Source organism: Eschrichtius robustus, chromosome 8, assembly GCF_028021215.1.
Source record: "Eschrichtius robustus isolate mEscRob2 chromosome 8, mEscRob2.pri, whole genome shotgun sequence".
NCBI classification, from domain to species: Eukaryota; Metazoa; Chordata; class Mammalia; order Artiodactyla; family Eschrichtiidae; genus Eschrichtius; species Eschrichtius robustus.
Window position 1 is genome coordinate 87,025,194 of NC_090831.1, and position 16,924 is coordinate 87,042,117.

The 16,924-nt window shown below is 42.0% G+C and overlaps 1 protein-coding gene across 3 annotated transcripts in view; it reads left to right on the forward strand.

Annotated features, from left to right (window-relative positions):
* Positions 1 to 4,635: 4,635 nt before the first annotated feature.
* Positions 4,636 to 16,924, forward strand: part of NPSR1 (neuropeptide S receptor 1) — a 140,856-nt gene continuing 128,567 nt past the window's right edge. For all 3 annotated transcript variants that reach the window (XM_068550036.1, XM_068550037.1, XM_068550035.1), the window contains exon 1: positions 4,636 to 4,779. In XM_068550036.1, the coding sequence (XP_068406137.1) occupies positions 4,636 to 4,779 (144 nt within the window). The remainder of the gene's footprint in view (positions 4,780 to 16,924) is intronic.

Genomic DNA, 16,924 nt, shown 5'->3' on the forward strand with positions numbered 1-16,924 from the left:
TTGAGAAAGCAGAGCCCAGAAATGAGATCAGGCTCACTATGGGTCCCAGGAGCACCAGAAACAGCCCTCGGGGCTGAAGACCAGGCAGGGCCAGACAGGATGGCGGCCCCAGAATGAATGCCGCCGGCAGGCAGCAAAAATCGCAGAGTGGGAGTCAGGCAGCTTGCTGCCCTCCTAGGACAAGGTTTCCCTCTCCTGGAGGCAGATTAGAATCACCTGGGGAGACTTTAAAACTCCTAATGCCCAGGCTGCACCCCAGAACAATCTAATCAGAAACTTTGAGGGTGACACCCAACCATTGATATTCTTTAAAGCACCCCAGGTTATTCCAATGTGCAACCAGGACTGAGAACCCCACCCTGGTGAGCAGTGAGCATGTAAAATACAGGGCTTTGAGGGGGCTCCCAGTTTCTACAGGGAATGTAGAGGTTTGAGGTTCACTTCATTGCAATCTGTCAGCAAACCATTTACTAAGGCTTGTATTAGGGAGGTGGCATGGTGGAGAATGGTGCACTGCCTCTAGCGATATAATGGGCAGAGACCAGTGCTCTCAAAACAGAGTCGAGTCACTGCGAGTGTACCTGCCAGGCTCTGCCATGAGCCAGCCCCCAGCACTGTTGGATATTCAAGGCAAAGATTCTCTACTGCACCATCACAACATGCTGGGTTTGTGGGTATTGTTGTTTTGGGGTAATAGCTAATTAATAAAGTCAAAGTACTGACATTTTCCAATGATTTACGTTTTTTTGTTAAATTAAAAAAGTTTCAAGGTTATCCTTGTAACAACACCACACTCACACACTTGCACTCTGATGGGTTCATTCATTCAACAAATATCTATTTAATGCCTATCATATGTGTGCCAAGCACTGTGCTAGATGTTAAAGATAAAGCAGTCAACCCAACAGCTGTGGTCCCTACCCTCATGGAGCTTATCATCTATCAGAGAGCAGAGATATTTAAACAAAGTATTAAACTGAGATGAGCAATATGATGGGCAAAGTAAAGGCTACCAAGAGGTCACAAAGCAACAAGCTCTTGATAGAGGTTCAAGGACTCTCTTTCCTGCCATGAGACCTGACTGGTAAGTGTTGAGGGAAAGAGCAAGGGATGATGTTACAACTAAGGATGAGGAATTGCCCCAAACGAGGTGCCTATTCCCAAAGCTATAGAAAGTCACTATCCCTGAAGGAAACAAATTGTAACAATTATTAGCTATCATAATATTGTGACACAGTTTACTTCCCTACAGATTTGGGGGAATTCATCAAAATCTCAGTAAACACAGGAGAGAATGTTCTAGGCATGTGAATACCATTTTTATATGGGTCATGTTAGAGAACAACAGAATTGATTCTGGAACTATGTCAAAAGGTAATCACATTCATTTTATGCCTAAACGCCAATGGATGCATTTCAATCCCTCGCCAATTCCACTCATGCTCCTCCACCCAACATCACTCAGTTCATCCTTCTGATGACACCATGAGGTTTGGCATGCTTCTCTGGGAGAGTGCTTCTCAAACTCTAGCAGGCTTCAGAATCACCTGGAGGGTTTTTTAAAACACAAATGCCTTAGCCCCACCCCTAGAGATTTTGATTCAGTGGGTATTGGGTGGGGCCTCAGAATCTGCATTTCTAGCAAGCTCCCAGGTAATGAGGTAGATGATCCCAGTCCTTAGGTCACACCGCCAGTATCACTGGTCCTTGAAAGAAAATCCCAACTAAATTCACAGTCACCTGAGACCCTGCTCTGTTCTTTAGCTCTGACTACAATATCCAGAGAAGCTTCTGAAGACAGATGCAGACTTGGAATCTGCTATCCCCACATTTTTGCTTTGTACCCCCTGCAAATGAACTACCAGAATCAGGTTTCCAGGTGTCGGCTACTGAATATGGTGAATGTGATAGTCCATTATTTGGACTCTTTGTGTGGTAAATTTATATTAGGACTGAGGAGTGCTCCCAATTATTGACCCAATAAAAGGTATTGGGTTGGCCAAAAAGTTCGTTCGGTTTTTCCATGTGTTACGGAATAATCCAAATGAACTTTTTGGTCAACCCAATACTTGCCCTAAATAGCAAAAGATGAGGGTTTTTTAAATGTATAAAAGTCATATCATCATGTATAAAATATGCTGCTCTGCAGAATGGTGTCAGTAAATGTCTCAAATTATACATTTATTTTTCTTTCTTTTTAAAAATAGTCTGGTATTCATGTCAAGATCATCTGCCAATCGTATCACCCTCCAAACTAGATCACTTTGGAGCCACAAATGTCAGAAAAAAATCATTATTTATACTCACACATAAATTATAACTTTTCTAGATATAAAATTCTAGGTACTTGCATCTGATATTATTGTTAACAATCAGCTATCTATGCGGTTTGTTTCTTTGTAAGAGTTCTGCTTTTTCTCTTTAGAAATTTTTAGAATTTTCTTGTCTTCAGTATTCTTAAATTTACTATTATTTGTTTAGACTTTTATGCTGTTTCACACTTGCTGTAGCCTTTCAATTTAAGGTCTTACACCATTCTTTAGCCCTGAGAAATTTTACATTTGCTATAGATTATTCATTCTCATTGATGTATATTATTTCATTATATGATTACATAGAAATTTATTTATCCAGTCTATTGTTGATGGGTATGTGGGTAGTTTCTGGTTCCGACCTTCTCAATTGACTTTGTCACCATAAATATTTAGGTTACTTCCGGTTTGTTTCCAAGCAATATTGCAAAGGCATGTTTGTGCATGTTTCCTGTACGCATACATAAACATTTCTCTTGGGTCGCCACAGGTCAAAAACTGATCCAACTGGACCATGAGTGGAAAGCAAACAGCACAACCCGAGGTTCTCTCTCCATCTATTCCCTGTCCATGGCATCTACCATTTTCTCTCTCTTCATCCTGACCACACTATGACTTAACTGACTTCTGTCCTTTCCCAGAAGTTTCTCACAGATTTCATTTTATAAATTTTTATTGAAGTAAAACAGACCTACAAAAAAAGTGCATGCATTTTATGTGTGTAGTGCAGTGAATTTCCCTAAATTAAATACATGTAAGGAACCCAGATCAAGAGATGGAAATTATAGACCGTGTAATTTTAGCTTTACCGGATACTGACCAATTGCTCTTCAAGGTGACCATATCAGCTAACTCTCACACCAGAAGTAAAAATGTACACCCATTTCTTCTCATCTTCGTCGACACTTGGGGTGGTCAGACCCTAGTTTTCACTATGCCAATGAATAAAAATTCTGTCTTGTTTTAAGTTGTTTTTCTTTAATTTAATGGTTAAGCACTTTTTTCGTGTTTGCCAGTCAGAATACTCTTTGCTCATTTTGCTATTGGGTTGTCGTCCTCTTTTGACCCTTTCCCGAGTCCACAGCTCATCCTGTTTCCTGAACAGCTCCCTCTTATTTGCTACCCCTCAGTATAGACTTAACATCTTCTCATCTCTATCATACTGCACTCTTCCTAGGCGGGACGGATTATGCTACAACTTCCCCAGGAAATATCATGGGGGCTATATTCTTTTATGACCATCACTACCTCTTATACTAGGTGTCGTTAACCAGTGGCTGCGCATATTTGGCTCACAGAGCATTTTCAGTGTAAGTTATCAGGTATCATGCTTGGTTGTAGTACAAGCAGCTTAGTCCTTTTGCTTTACACCTGGCCTGCTCCCCTTACTCATGTTAACTTCATGCCTCAATAGGCCCTTGAGATTTGATGCAAATCAGTGTATGTTACAGTAAAAGCATCTCTGTCTAGGAATTTCTGAAGAAATGAGTTATCATCTCATTTCCATCACCAGCCGTGGGATCTTGAGCAAGTCATTTCACAGTGAGAAGCAGTCTCTTCTAGTGTAAAATGAGAACATAAAGATATGTTCCCTGCTTACCTCGCAGAGTTGTTTTGAAGATCAAATAAAAGAACATCAAGGTGATAAGAGTATCTACCAGACACCAATCCCAGTCGCATCATGAGGGGTCGTGGCTGACTGACAAACACAGACCCCAGGCTTTTCTGAGCACTGCCCTCTGAAAACCTAGAGCAGAACCACAGGTGTGAAATACAAATGTGCCCTTTGTCCACATTTACTGAAATAACGTGCAGGCTACTAAGTAAATGGCTGGGTGAGGATTTTAAGTCAGAAGGCACCCTCAGCTGGAACAAATGCATCATTATGATTTGATTTCAGAAATGCAAACATGACCTGAATGAGTCCACTGTCTGTTGAGTCCAAATTCCTATATTGTTGAAGCTGGAGGAGATGTGTGGCGGTCTGTCCCGGAAGTGAGGAAAAGTACAACTGAGCAGGGAGGCCTGTCCGGGGAACCACGTGTGTCGCTGTGAGGGGCTCCCGCCTGCCCTGGGGACCAGGCCCCCTGTGCTGGGCCGGAATGTGGGGTGTTGAGCAGCACGTGGCTTCAGGAAGCAGGCAGGGCTCTCTAGTGAGGTGGGCTCCACAGGGCTCTGTGTCTCTGCTCAGCTGAGCTCCAGCAGAAGCTTAGGGAGGCAGGGGAGGTGTAGAGCTGCAGCTGCTGCCCCACTCTCACGAGAGGGCAGGACTCTGTCCCTGGCTGCAGGCGCAGAGACAGCTGGGCTCAGCCCCACCTGAGCCATGCCGGCCAACCTCACGGAGGGCAGCCCCAAGTCCAATGGGACTGGGCAGACACTGGATTCTCCCGCCCTCTGCACGGAAACGGTGACTTTCACTGCAGTGGTGGAAGGAGAGGAGTGGGGCTCCTTCTACTACTCCTTTAAGGTGAGTTTTCTGCCTTCCACTCTGAACACTGATTTTAAGTCGTAAGACGAAGTAGAATGTTAGACTGAGTTAAAAGAGCGTAGCCAATATTGTGAATGAGTGTAGTTTATTTTCTTTACTGAAAAGAGTTTAAAAAAAAAAACCTGATGATCTAAAGCAATGAGTTTTTCATACTGTGCAAGGACCTATATTGTAATTTCTTAAGAATACCGGTGGGGTTTGTTGTTTGTTTGTTTTTCTGCTGCTGCTGCAAATGTGTGAATCATGAGTAACATTCATGAGTGGATGACTTTTTAATTTTCCCCTTTTCCTTAGGTGAAAGCACTTTTAATTGATCCTGTAGTAGTGCTTGAAATGTCTGTTTCTTGTAAGGGTTACTGTTGTGAGTTTTTTGCTAGGAATATCAGAGGGGTGGAAAGCCCACATTGCCCAGGACAGTACCTGATGCAGTGAGAGACAGCGCTGAGGAAGGAAGGAAGGATCACACTTTCTTTGTTGAGCCTTTGCATTGAACATCAGTGAGAAATAGGGTCTTTGACTGTAGTTGGTGGTGTCGCTGTTTGCAACAAGTTGCCCTCCTAAAACAGATGAGGAAATCAGAGTTCGGTGAGTTTCACCTTCAAAGTATCCAAGGGCCACATTGAGGAAAATGTCCTCATTAAGCTAATACTGTTTCCTCTTCTGAACAAGACTGTGGTCAGGAACAAACCGGGCATCTGAAAAACAGTGTCCTGCTTCTTGCATGGGAATGCTGGGACGTCAGGTTACTTCACAGGCTGCCTGATGGTGCTTTCAGGTGTTACACTAATTCCCAGGGCTCAAACTGGTCATTTATACCAAAAAGGAAAATACTTCAGGAAAAATTCTAGCAGTTTTTTTTTTTTTTTTTTTTTAATCCTCTGGGTGTTCTTGAAATGATTTGATTTTTACCGACAAAGCAGAATTGCTGTAATATCCACCCTGGAGCTTTGCTTCTTTGCCAACACTCAGAATAAAACTTTCAGCGGAGAGCTGTCCCGGGAGCCAGCCTCACTGGTGCTGGAGAGACCAAGGGACAATATAGCAAAGCAGAGCCGAACGAGTCACTTCAGCTGACTGCGCGGGAACCATCCCTAGGCACCACCTCCTAACGCAGGCATGCTCACACACAGCCCAGCTGCCCGGCTCCACGACAGAAAATAGAAGCTGAAATTGGAGTTTGGGGCCATTTACTGTTGACTGAATAATCCCCTCTATGAAATCAGCCTGCAGGTCGGTCCAGAGATTCTATCTTAGAGAAGCAGGCTTTTTGCACCCAGGAAACACACCGCTCCTCTCAGCAATGCTGCCTCTGCAGCCTCTTTGATATTGATAGAACATGACAGCAAACAGAATGGAGAGAGACGGGCCACTGCAAGAGGGATAATAATCGGCAATAAGGCAGTTGTTCTGAGATTCAGGCAGTAATCATTCTCAGCTGAAATCTCATTTGCCGTTTTTTGAATACAGCTCCTAAGGGGATGTTCTGAGTATCTGGACAAACAAATCCCTTCTCACTCTCTTCTAGTGTTTGTCCTGTCCTAGCAACATCATCTCTAGGCACTAAGGAAAATCACATTGTTTCCATCTCATTTCTATTAATAAGTTTGCTCTCAAGCAATTGGACCATTATTAGACAAGGAGAGGAGCAGAAAGAGAGAAATTATGTCTGGCCAGGAGCTTAGAATGTTGTTTCATTTTTTGAGAGATATAATCATTCATTAAAACAGTGATTTTTAGTTACACAGAAGTCAGTAGTGGTGTTGGTGGGAACTAGCTTAAGTGTCTTAGTGTAACTTTTTCCGTGGTCCCCTTTGAGCACAAGCAGGTTTGATGCACTGCTGATACAGAAACAGCTCGGATGCAAACTCTTGTTCCTCTTGTTCTGATGAAAACTGTGACCCTTTTATCCCACAACCTTCTCAAGAAGAAAGTCAGAAATGTGCTTCTTTACTGTCTCCCAAACATGTCCTTTTCATCTCCGTTGCCTTTTCCAAAAGCAGTAAAAATGTCATCAAAATTGAAATGGTAACAGCCTTACCAGAGCTAATAGCAAGAGCAATAGTCACACCTTTCACTGGCTGTGGGCTTTCTTGGTGACAGGAATTTTTCTAAATGACTTTTGCGAAGTATCTCATTTAATTCTCAACCCATGTTGTATCTTCCCATCTGGAATTGCCTTCCATCTTCACCTGTGTTTATCTAAATTCTGCCCACTCTTTAAGGCTCCTCTTGGGTTGCTTCCTCCCTGAAGCCCCCCTGACCCACCCCTCCTCTGAGTTCCAGTAGTGTCCTGGAGTGTATCTCTCTCCTTGACAATTAATCCAACACTCCTTAGCTGCTATAGCAATAAGCATCAGGTAAATGTGTAACAGCTATTAAGCTCCTTGAGTGAAAGGAATGCCTGATGTTTGTTTCATGTTTTCTCCGGAAACCAGCACCATGCTAGGCTTACTCAATAAACATTTACTGAATAAATGAAGTGTGGTGTTCTGTTTCTGTCTACTGCCTACATGTTGTCAGACTGGGCAACAGGAAGTTTGCTTTCTTAGTGACAGAGGTGGGGGTCTTGTTAACTGCTACTCCACACATCAGCCCCTGCCCTGCTGGGTCTCTATCAGCTGTACTCACCGAGGTCCTTCTCTGCAGGCACATTCGGCTCATCCTTATTCCATTTCTAAACCAATGTGATGAAGCTAAGTTATAGTTGCCAGTGGGTGGGTACAGAAGTAGCTGTGCCATCATACCTCGTACCTGGTTAAGCCCTGGAGAACCCATACCCACCCCGTTGCCGCCTTACCTAGCCTCAGCTGCCTTACTGAGTCTTCATGCCTGGACTTCTAATCTAGTTACCTACGTAGCCCTCTACTTCTCCTCTGAACCCAAAGGTCTCTTGGCAGGAGGCAAGACATCCCTGTCTAGATCTTACTAGCCCTTTCTTCACAAGCTCAGAGCCTTTTCTTTCTTCCCCATCTCCATCTCCAAATTCTTACACCTGCTCCCCACTGCTCTAACCTACTCTGTCAACCTAAGTGTGTCCTTGGATATCAGCGGGGAAGGCAGAGGTGAGTTCACCTCCCCCTTCCTCTATCGTGGGCTTCACATGACTAACGCTCTGTGGTCCTGGGTTCAAGGTTCTCAGCTCAGACCCCCGTTTCCTTCACAGTTTCCAGTTTCTCATATGTTCAAGGTTTCATCCAGTTCACCTCCTCCATTCCTAGCCCCCCAGCATTAAGCAATTATATGGGCTTCAAGAATCTACCAGACGCTTTCAAGGAGGATGAGACCTGGCTTATCAGAAAGTGAATGGAGGACCTGAATATAAGCCTGTCCAAGTGGAAGACAAGGATGAAACTCTCTTCTTAATAGCCTTTAATTTTGACTGTGAATTCGTTAGCAACGTTTCCTGAATCCCTGATTTTTAGTGATGAGAAAATTAATTCAAAGTAACTGGGAGGGAAACCTGCCTGAATTAGTAAACTGCCGAAATTATCAAATAATGCAAAAGAACTCAGTTTTATTACTCTCAAGTGAGGGGAGAAATATGAACCAAGACTGTGAAAATATTACCTGAAGAAGATCTTTTATTGAATCTCCTTCAGTGGGTCGTTACAAATGATATGCAATTAGTCTAACTATTGTTTATATGTAAATGGTTGCTTCTAAGTGCTTGAGGGTGATTGGACAGTTTGTTGCCTTTATTTTGCACCCTTTGCCTGCAGTCTTACTATTAATTTTGTTAACACACCCTTCCTCATTAATATAACAAAAGCCAATTCCATTTCAACCCATGTCCCAATTATCTCACACTAGGCTTTAGGAAAAGCTTAATTTAAGAAGCTTAAGTATACTGTGCTTGTTTTTATTATATTTAGGCTGACAAGTCATTTCTAAGAACTCTCTCTACCTACTGTGTACCAGCATTTTCACCTTCAGTGACTGTCACTTCAGCTCCTCTCTGCCCACTTGCCTGCTTCCCTGAACCCTCCTCTTGTCCCATCACAGCTCTGCAGGACTTGCCTGTCTCACTTCCTGCTTGGACCCCAGGACAATGTCAGGGATGCCCTTCCTGGAATCCAGGAGCCCTCAGTCCTGGACCTCCCAATGTATCTCCTGCAAGTTATAACAAGGGTCTTGCATTTACATTTTTTTGTCCTCCTCTAATCAGTTTCATTCAGTATGTTCATTTTGAGTTTCGAGAGTTGAATAATGTGGCTCTTCATAGGGAAATTACTACTAATTTTGCCCAGTTAGATAATTATTGAAGGGCTGCTATCACTGCATTTTTCTGCACACCACTTTCCAATCCCCTGCCCTGGGCCAGTTCTACCATGTTCACCTTCACTCCATGTCCTTGAGAAAGGCACAAGTGTCATCTGTTGGCTCCACAAGGCTATTGTGCAGTTCCCAAGCTATCTACTCTAGTGTGTGAAAAAGGGAAACTTCCTTAACTAACTTACTCTTTGGGTCACTAATATATCTGATGGCAGGAAACAATCTTAGTTCATTCAGAGTAAACTCAGAATTGCAGAGTTTTCCAGCCTGTGAAGGGTTTTCCCACTTTCTGACTCAGGAAAGGCATCTAAGCTCTAGGAATGATGCTTCTACAGCGTGTGTGTTCACATGTGTGTGGTCAGAGTGAGGGAGGGAGGCTGACCTTGGGAGGAATCTGGGCAAGTTGGCGTCAGCTAAGATGAAGAGGACTGTCTGGCCTTCATAAGTGGTCATGCTAGTTCCAGACCCTTGTCTGGATCCCCATCTGGCCCGGGTCAGACTGCACTGCTTTCTGCTGCAGCGTACCTTTGTCTCGTTTCCATCAGGTACACGGGTGCCCACATCTCCCTCTTTCCCTCTCTCAACTTCGGCTGAATTTCTGGATCCTTCCTGGGAATAAAAAGTTTGACTGCTTCCCTCCCAAATTTGGGCTGGTCCTCTCTCTCTTCACGTGGCCATCGTATCTATTCAACTCCCACGCCATAAAATCTGGGTAAATCCCCAGGGGCTGCCATCCCCTGGTTCCTATACAGTAAGTGGAGCTCAGCACCTTTTAATCCCGTGCTCCCAGCCTTGGTCTCCTGCTCTCTCTTTGTGGTAGCCTTAGAAGGGGCCAATACAATAGCCTCTCACATTCTGTACCACTATTGTACCGTCTGACACGCCTGTCTCCCGCTGCCTGCTTTCCCTCTGGTGGGGAAACTGACTTGACTGTTTTCTGACAAATTTATTATTCCAGACTCTCTGCTCTGAATGCTCAAATGACACAACCTCTTGCAAAGGAAAAAGACACTTCTCTTCAAGCTCTTTATGATATCCTCCATGAGGTATTTTTGAAAGCCCCGAGCTGACTTGTTTCTCTTTGTCTGCGTTGCTGGAGTAAAGACTACCCTGAGGGCAGATGGGGTAGAGTTCTCTGGCTGCCTGGACTCTGGGAGGTTTTCTCAAGGAAGTAGAAAGGAGCATATCCATGAATGCTTCAAAAAAAAAAAAATGTCACTCCGTCATCCTTGAAATAATTTCCTGTTGATATAGTGGGTAAGAATGTTTCGAGCTATGTACTCAAGTGGACAAGAAATGTAACTCTATCTTCTGTAACTGAACTTAGCTTCTCTCTGGACCTCTCAGTCCAGCTGATGGCAGAAGAAGTAGCCTAGTCATCCCCAGGTAAACTCAGGCTCTCGAATCTTCCCCATCACTGTAGTGAGGCACAGGCTGTAAAGTCGGACTGCTGGGGTCAGGTCCCAGTGCCACCACCATCGAGCTGTGAACTTGGGGCAGTTTGCTTCTACCTGTGCCTTGGTTTACTTACCTGACAAATGATGCTGAGAATTAAGTGTCCTTCAGAGGGCTGTTGTGAGGAGTTAAGTGATTAAATGCTTGTGAGGCCGTTAAGAACAGTGATGGCCTAGAGTACAGTGTCTGATAAATGTTAGCTGTTATAGCCCCAAGGATTAGTTGTTTCACTCCTTTCTAAAGCTACTGACTGTGAGATGAGGAGCCCCCATTATCTACACAGAAGAAGCTTCTGAAGATTCTGAGAGACCCCTGCAGTTGAGGAGCTTCAGGACAGCTTTTTAATGTGCATTAGGCCCTCAAACAGTGGTGTTGAATTGAGCTGTTTCTTTTCTTTCAACTAGACCATGAAAAATGTAGAACAGGATATTTAGAGAAGATTCCACTTCTTACTTTATTATCCTTATACAATATCTAATTTTTATCTATGCAAGCTTAATGGCCCACTACAAGAAGGGCTTTTTACAGAGATGGGAAATTATATCCCATCCAGAAGAGATGAGCTTCTACCCTGGCAGAAAGATTTTCTGGGCCTCAGGATGGCAAAACCACCCAAGGTCGTGATGAAGTCATTAAGAACTAATTTTTTTTTTCACTTAGACAGTATTGACAGCTGCCTGAAAATGACGGGTCTCTTACCCTTTGCAGCATCGTACAGTTAACAACTTGACATCACATGATTTCACTTGACTCCCTATCCCCTCTAGGAGGGTTTAAAATAGCATTCCTTTTTGTAACCAGATGTGAACATGAAGTCTGATAGGAGCTAGAGGTGTGTACTTTCTAAAAAATACAATGAAAGGAAGCAAGAAAGAAACAAAGAAAAAGAAAAGGAAAAATAAACATGGTCTACTGCCGATTTTAGTCGGGATAGGTTAGTCTCTGCAACAGTGAAAAACTAAACCCTGAATCTCAGTGGTTTAACACGTCAAAAGTTTATTTTTCTCTCACGTCCCAGTTACAAGCAGATCAACTTGTAGCTCTGCCTTCTAGAACAAGCAGTTTCCAAAGGAGATGGCAAAGCTTCTCTTATCTGCTTTGGCCTGAAATGACACATGACTGACTCCGATTCCGTTGGCAAGAATTAATTAGCTGATGGGCATGGGAAATGTAGCTTAACTGAATGCCCCCAGTGCGGGGAACATAGTACACTGCTGTAAAGCTTGGTTTGACCTTCACCTTCTGCACGATAAAACCCAAACTCTTCAGCCTTGGCCTTCTGGCTCTGCACAGTCTGACTGGACCCCCCCCCCCTCCCATCTCCTCTCCTCTCCTCCTGTACCATGCTGCACTGAATACCATATTCCAGGGAAATATTACCTTTGGCAGGAATGCCTTTCTCACAGCTTTTTCTTCTGGTATCACATCTCAGCTCAATTGCCCCCTCATCTGTGAAGAATTCAGATTGTTTAGTAGATCAGCATCATCACTATTCTTATGCTTCCAAAGCACTTCAAATCTCTGTGCAACAAGATTCATCTCTTGACATGCATGTCCGCCTACACACACACACACAGACATATGTGTGCACATAAACATAGACCAACACACACATACACAGATACACACACACACACACACACACACAAGATGTCAGTCATTTTAAGGCAGCTCTAGATCCCACTACCCCTAGTGTAGTGCCTGACACATGGTAGACAAATGGTCAAAAAATATTTTGTTGAATGAAAGAGCATATCAAGAAACAATCTGTATAACAAGTTTATTCCTAAGGTCTCAGTAAATTTGTGTGAACACATTAGAGTGGATGGAGTCTTAATCCTTATTCTACAAGCCACTGGGTTTGAACTTAAAGGTACCATGATTTTAGGGAATTCCTGACACCACAGCATGCCCTATTGGCGGGAGGATGTGTAGACAGGTCATTAGACCTGAAGCAAACAACATCCAAGATCTGTCTGTTCCCCTCCCCTTGTCGTCAGCTCTGGTTCCACATCTGAGACCTGGAAGCCATCCACTTCTGAGCCCTAAAACATCGGGCAGGTTTTGGACAAGGGTGTTAACATTTACATCCCTGCTCTCCATTTATGTGTTCTGATGCCTGATTATAGAAACTCAGCCACAGAGATCTTCTGCAAAGTGCAGAGGGCAGAGGGCACCACTTGTGGACAACAGGATCTGCTCCAGTGGGGTGAATGTGTCAGCCTTGTCTACTAGAATCTCAATCAGGTAGTCACACGTGGTTCCTGTCTGCTGCCTCTGGACACTTCAAGCAGAAAATGTGTCTCTGCTGTGAACAGTGAGACTACAGCTGCTTTCGCTGGGTAGGACCCTATACTAGGGACTAGGGAGCCAAAGAGGATTTATCACTGTCCTAAGGGGCTGGGAAACTAATGCTTTCATTCAACAAATATTACTAAGGTGATTTCAGCCTTTTAAATTCTTAACACTTATAGATAAACATAAATATTTCTCTCTCAATTTAAATTTCAAAATAAATTAAATACCATATCTAAAAATAAGTCAAAGTATAAACATGCAGAATACAATCTTTTAAACTGTATTCCTTTCTTCCCCATATGTCATGTACCCCTTTACCTTACCCAGTTGAGAATCACAGATGGGCTTGACTATTACTTTAGGCACTGGGGTTTCAAAGATGAACAAAACAGGTACGTCATTCTCAGACAATTCTGTCTAATGGGGGAAAGAGATAGTCAATAATTATGATACAAGGGAAGAGAATGCAGTCACTTAGATAAGGGGAGAAAAGACAGGGGTGAGGGGGAGGTGACAGAATGAGACATAAGCAAGTTAAAAAGGAGGATTTCCACAGAACTAGAACAAAAAATTTCATAATTTGTATGGAAACACAAAAGACCCCGAATAGCCAGAGCAATCTTGAGAAAGAAAAACGGAGCTCGAGGAATCAGACTCCCTGACTTCAGACTACTACAAAGCTACAGTAATCAAGACAGTATGGTACTGGCACAAAAACAGAAATATAGATCAATGGAATAGGATAGAAAGCCCAGAGATAAAGCCACACACATATGGTCACCTTATTTTTGATAAAGGAGGCAAGAATATACAATGGAGAAAAGACAGCCTCTTCAGTAAGTGGTGCTGGGAAAACTGGACAGCTACATGTAAAAGAATGAAATTAGAACACTCCCTAACACCATACACAAAAGTAAACTCAAAATGGATTAAAGACCTAAATGTAAGGCCAGACACTATTAAACTCTTAGAGGAGAACATAGGCAAAACATTCTATGACATAAATCACAGCAAGATCCTTTTTGACCCACCTCCTAGAGAAATGGAAATAAAAACAAAAATAAACAAATGGGACCTAATGAAACTTAAAAGCTTTTGCACAGCAAAGCAAAACATAAACAAGATGAAAACACAACCCTCAGAATGGCAGAAAATATTTGCAAATGAAGCAACGGACAAAGGATTAATCTCCAAAATTTACAAGCAGCTCATGCAGCTCAATATCAAAAACACAAACAACCCAATCCAAAAATGGGCAGAAGATCTAAATAGACATTTCTCCAAAGAAGATATACAGATTGCCAACAAACACATGAAAGAATGCTCAACATCATTAATCATTAGAGAAATGCAAATCAAAACTACAATGAGGTATCACCTCACACCAGTCAGAATGGCCATCATCAAAAAATCTACAAACAATAAATGCTGGAGAGGGTGTGGAGAAAAGGGAACCTTCTTGCACTGTTGGTGGGAATGTAAATTGATACAGCCACTCTGGAGAACAGTATGGAGGTTCCTTAAAAAACTAAAAGTAGAACTACCATATGACCCAGCAATCCCACTACTGGGCATATACCCTGAGAAAACCATAATTCAAGAAGAGTCATGTACCACAATGTTCATTGCAGCTCTATTTACAATAGCCAGGACATGGAAGCAACCTAAGTGTCTATCGACAGATGAATGAATAAAGAAGATGTGGCACATATATACAATGGAATATTACTCAGCCATAAAAAGAAACGAAACTGAGTTATTTGTAGTGAGGTGGATGGACCTAGAGTCTGTCATACAGAGTGAAGTAAGTCAGAAAGAGAAAAACAAATACCGTATGTTAACACATATATATGGAATCTTAAAAAAAAAAAAATGGTTCTGAAGAACTTAGGGGCAGGACAGGAATAAAGACGCAGACGTAGAGAATGGACTTGAGGACACGGGGAGGGGGAAGTGTAAGCTGGGACGAAGTGAGAGAGTGGCATGGACATATATACACTACCAAATGTAAAACAGATAGCTAGTGGGAAGCAGCCGCATAGCACAGGGAGATCAGCTTGGTGCTTTGTGTCCACCTAGAGGGGTGGGATAGGGAGGGAGGGAGGGAGACGCAAGAAGAAGGAGATATGGGGATATATGTATATGTATAGCTGATTCACTTTGTTATAAAGCAGAAACTAACACCTTTGTAAAGCAATTATACTCTAATAAAGATGTTAAAAAAATAAAAATGAAGTGGGAATTAAAAAAAAAAATGGATTTCTACATAGAAAATCAAGTCGATCTTCATTGAAGACAGGTAAACAGAAGCTTTGAGTTTAGATAAAAGAGAGAGATAAAAAGGCCCAAGTGGACCATTAGACTAAACAATATGGATTTTTTTCCTTATAGGCAAGAAGAAATCTTTGAAGTTTTATTAGCAAAAGTGTTAGCAGTGAAAACTGTGACTGAGAGAGATTAATCAGGCTGCAGAGTGCTGGATGGGATGTAGGGAGGGGACACTGAGGAAAGAGAGTCAGTTATAATGACCCAGTGAGTGGTGTCAGTGCTCAGACAAGGATTGCCTGAGAGCGGGCAGGAAGAAGCCGTGGGACATCCTGTCCAATCATATGCAGGTTTGGGGAATCAGAGAAGATTGGCAGAGGCAGGGAAGGACGATGACATGGGGGCTCAAATTGATAAGATGATTCTAAAAGGTGTGTGGAAAGGCAAAGGAAATTGAACAGCCACAACAATTCTCAAAAAGAATAAAGTTGGGGAACCCACACTAGCTCGTTACGACTTACTATAAAGCTACAGTGTGGTATTGAGGAAAGGATAGACAACCAGAAATGGAACAAATAGGGAGTCCAGAAATAGACTCAATCATATATGGTCACTTAATTTTTGACAAAAATAAAAAGGCAATTCAATGGAGAAAAGCAAAATTGTTGCTGGAATAAATGGATAGCCATATGTAAGAAGGGAACCCCTGCCCAAACCTTACACCCCATAAAAATTAACCCCAAATGGATCACATACCTAAGTGTAAACCCTAAAATAAAGCAAACCTAAAATAAAATAAAAAGACAATATAGGAGATAAACTTTGTGACCTTGGATTAGGCAAAAACTTCTTACATACAACACTAATGGCACGATCCATAAAGGAAAACTTTATTAAAATTAAGAACTTCTATAATTTAAAAGATGCTATTAAGAGAATAAAAAAGCAAACCACATAGTAGGAGGAAATATCTATAAATCACAAATCTAATAAATCATTTTTATCCAGAAGATATAAATAATTCTTAAAATCCAGTACAAAGAAACAAAAATCCCAACTTAAAACAATAGGAAACTTTCAAACAGATATTTCACCAAATGGTGACTAAGCACATGAAAAAATGCTTAACATCCTTGATCACTGGTGAAATGCAAAATAAAACCTCAATGAAATACCACCACCCACTTATTAGAATGGCTGAAATAAAAATACACTGATGATATCAAGAACTGGCAACGGCGTGAAGCAACTAGAACCATCATACATTACTGATGGCAAAGCAAAATGGTAAAGACAGTTTGGAAACTTTTTGCCATTTTCTTATAAAGTTAAACATACATTTATTATACAACCCCAAAATCCTACTGCTGGGTATTTGCCCAAGAAAAATAAAGCTTATATCTACATAAAAGCCTATATGTCAACACTTATACTGGCTTCATTTGAAATTGCCAGAAACTGGAAACAACTCTAATGTCCAGCAGTTAGAGGATGGATAAACTGTAGTACATCTACACAATGGAATATTACTTGGCAATGAAAAGAATGAACTTACAGATACACAAAACAACGTGGATGAATTTCAAATGCATTATGCTAAGTGAAAGGAGCCAGACTCAAAATGCTATAATGACTTCATTTACATGATGTTGCTGAGAAAACAAAACTCTAAGAACAGAAAACAAATGAGTGGTTGTTGTGAAGAGGTTGACTACAAAAGGGCACAGGTGACTGTCTTTGGATTATCGAACTATTCTACATCTTGATTGCAATGATGGTTAAGTTTGTCAAAATTCACAAAACTAAGCATTCAAAGGGTGAATTTTCCTCTGTA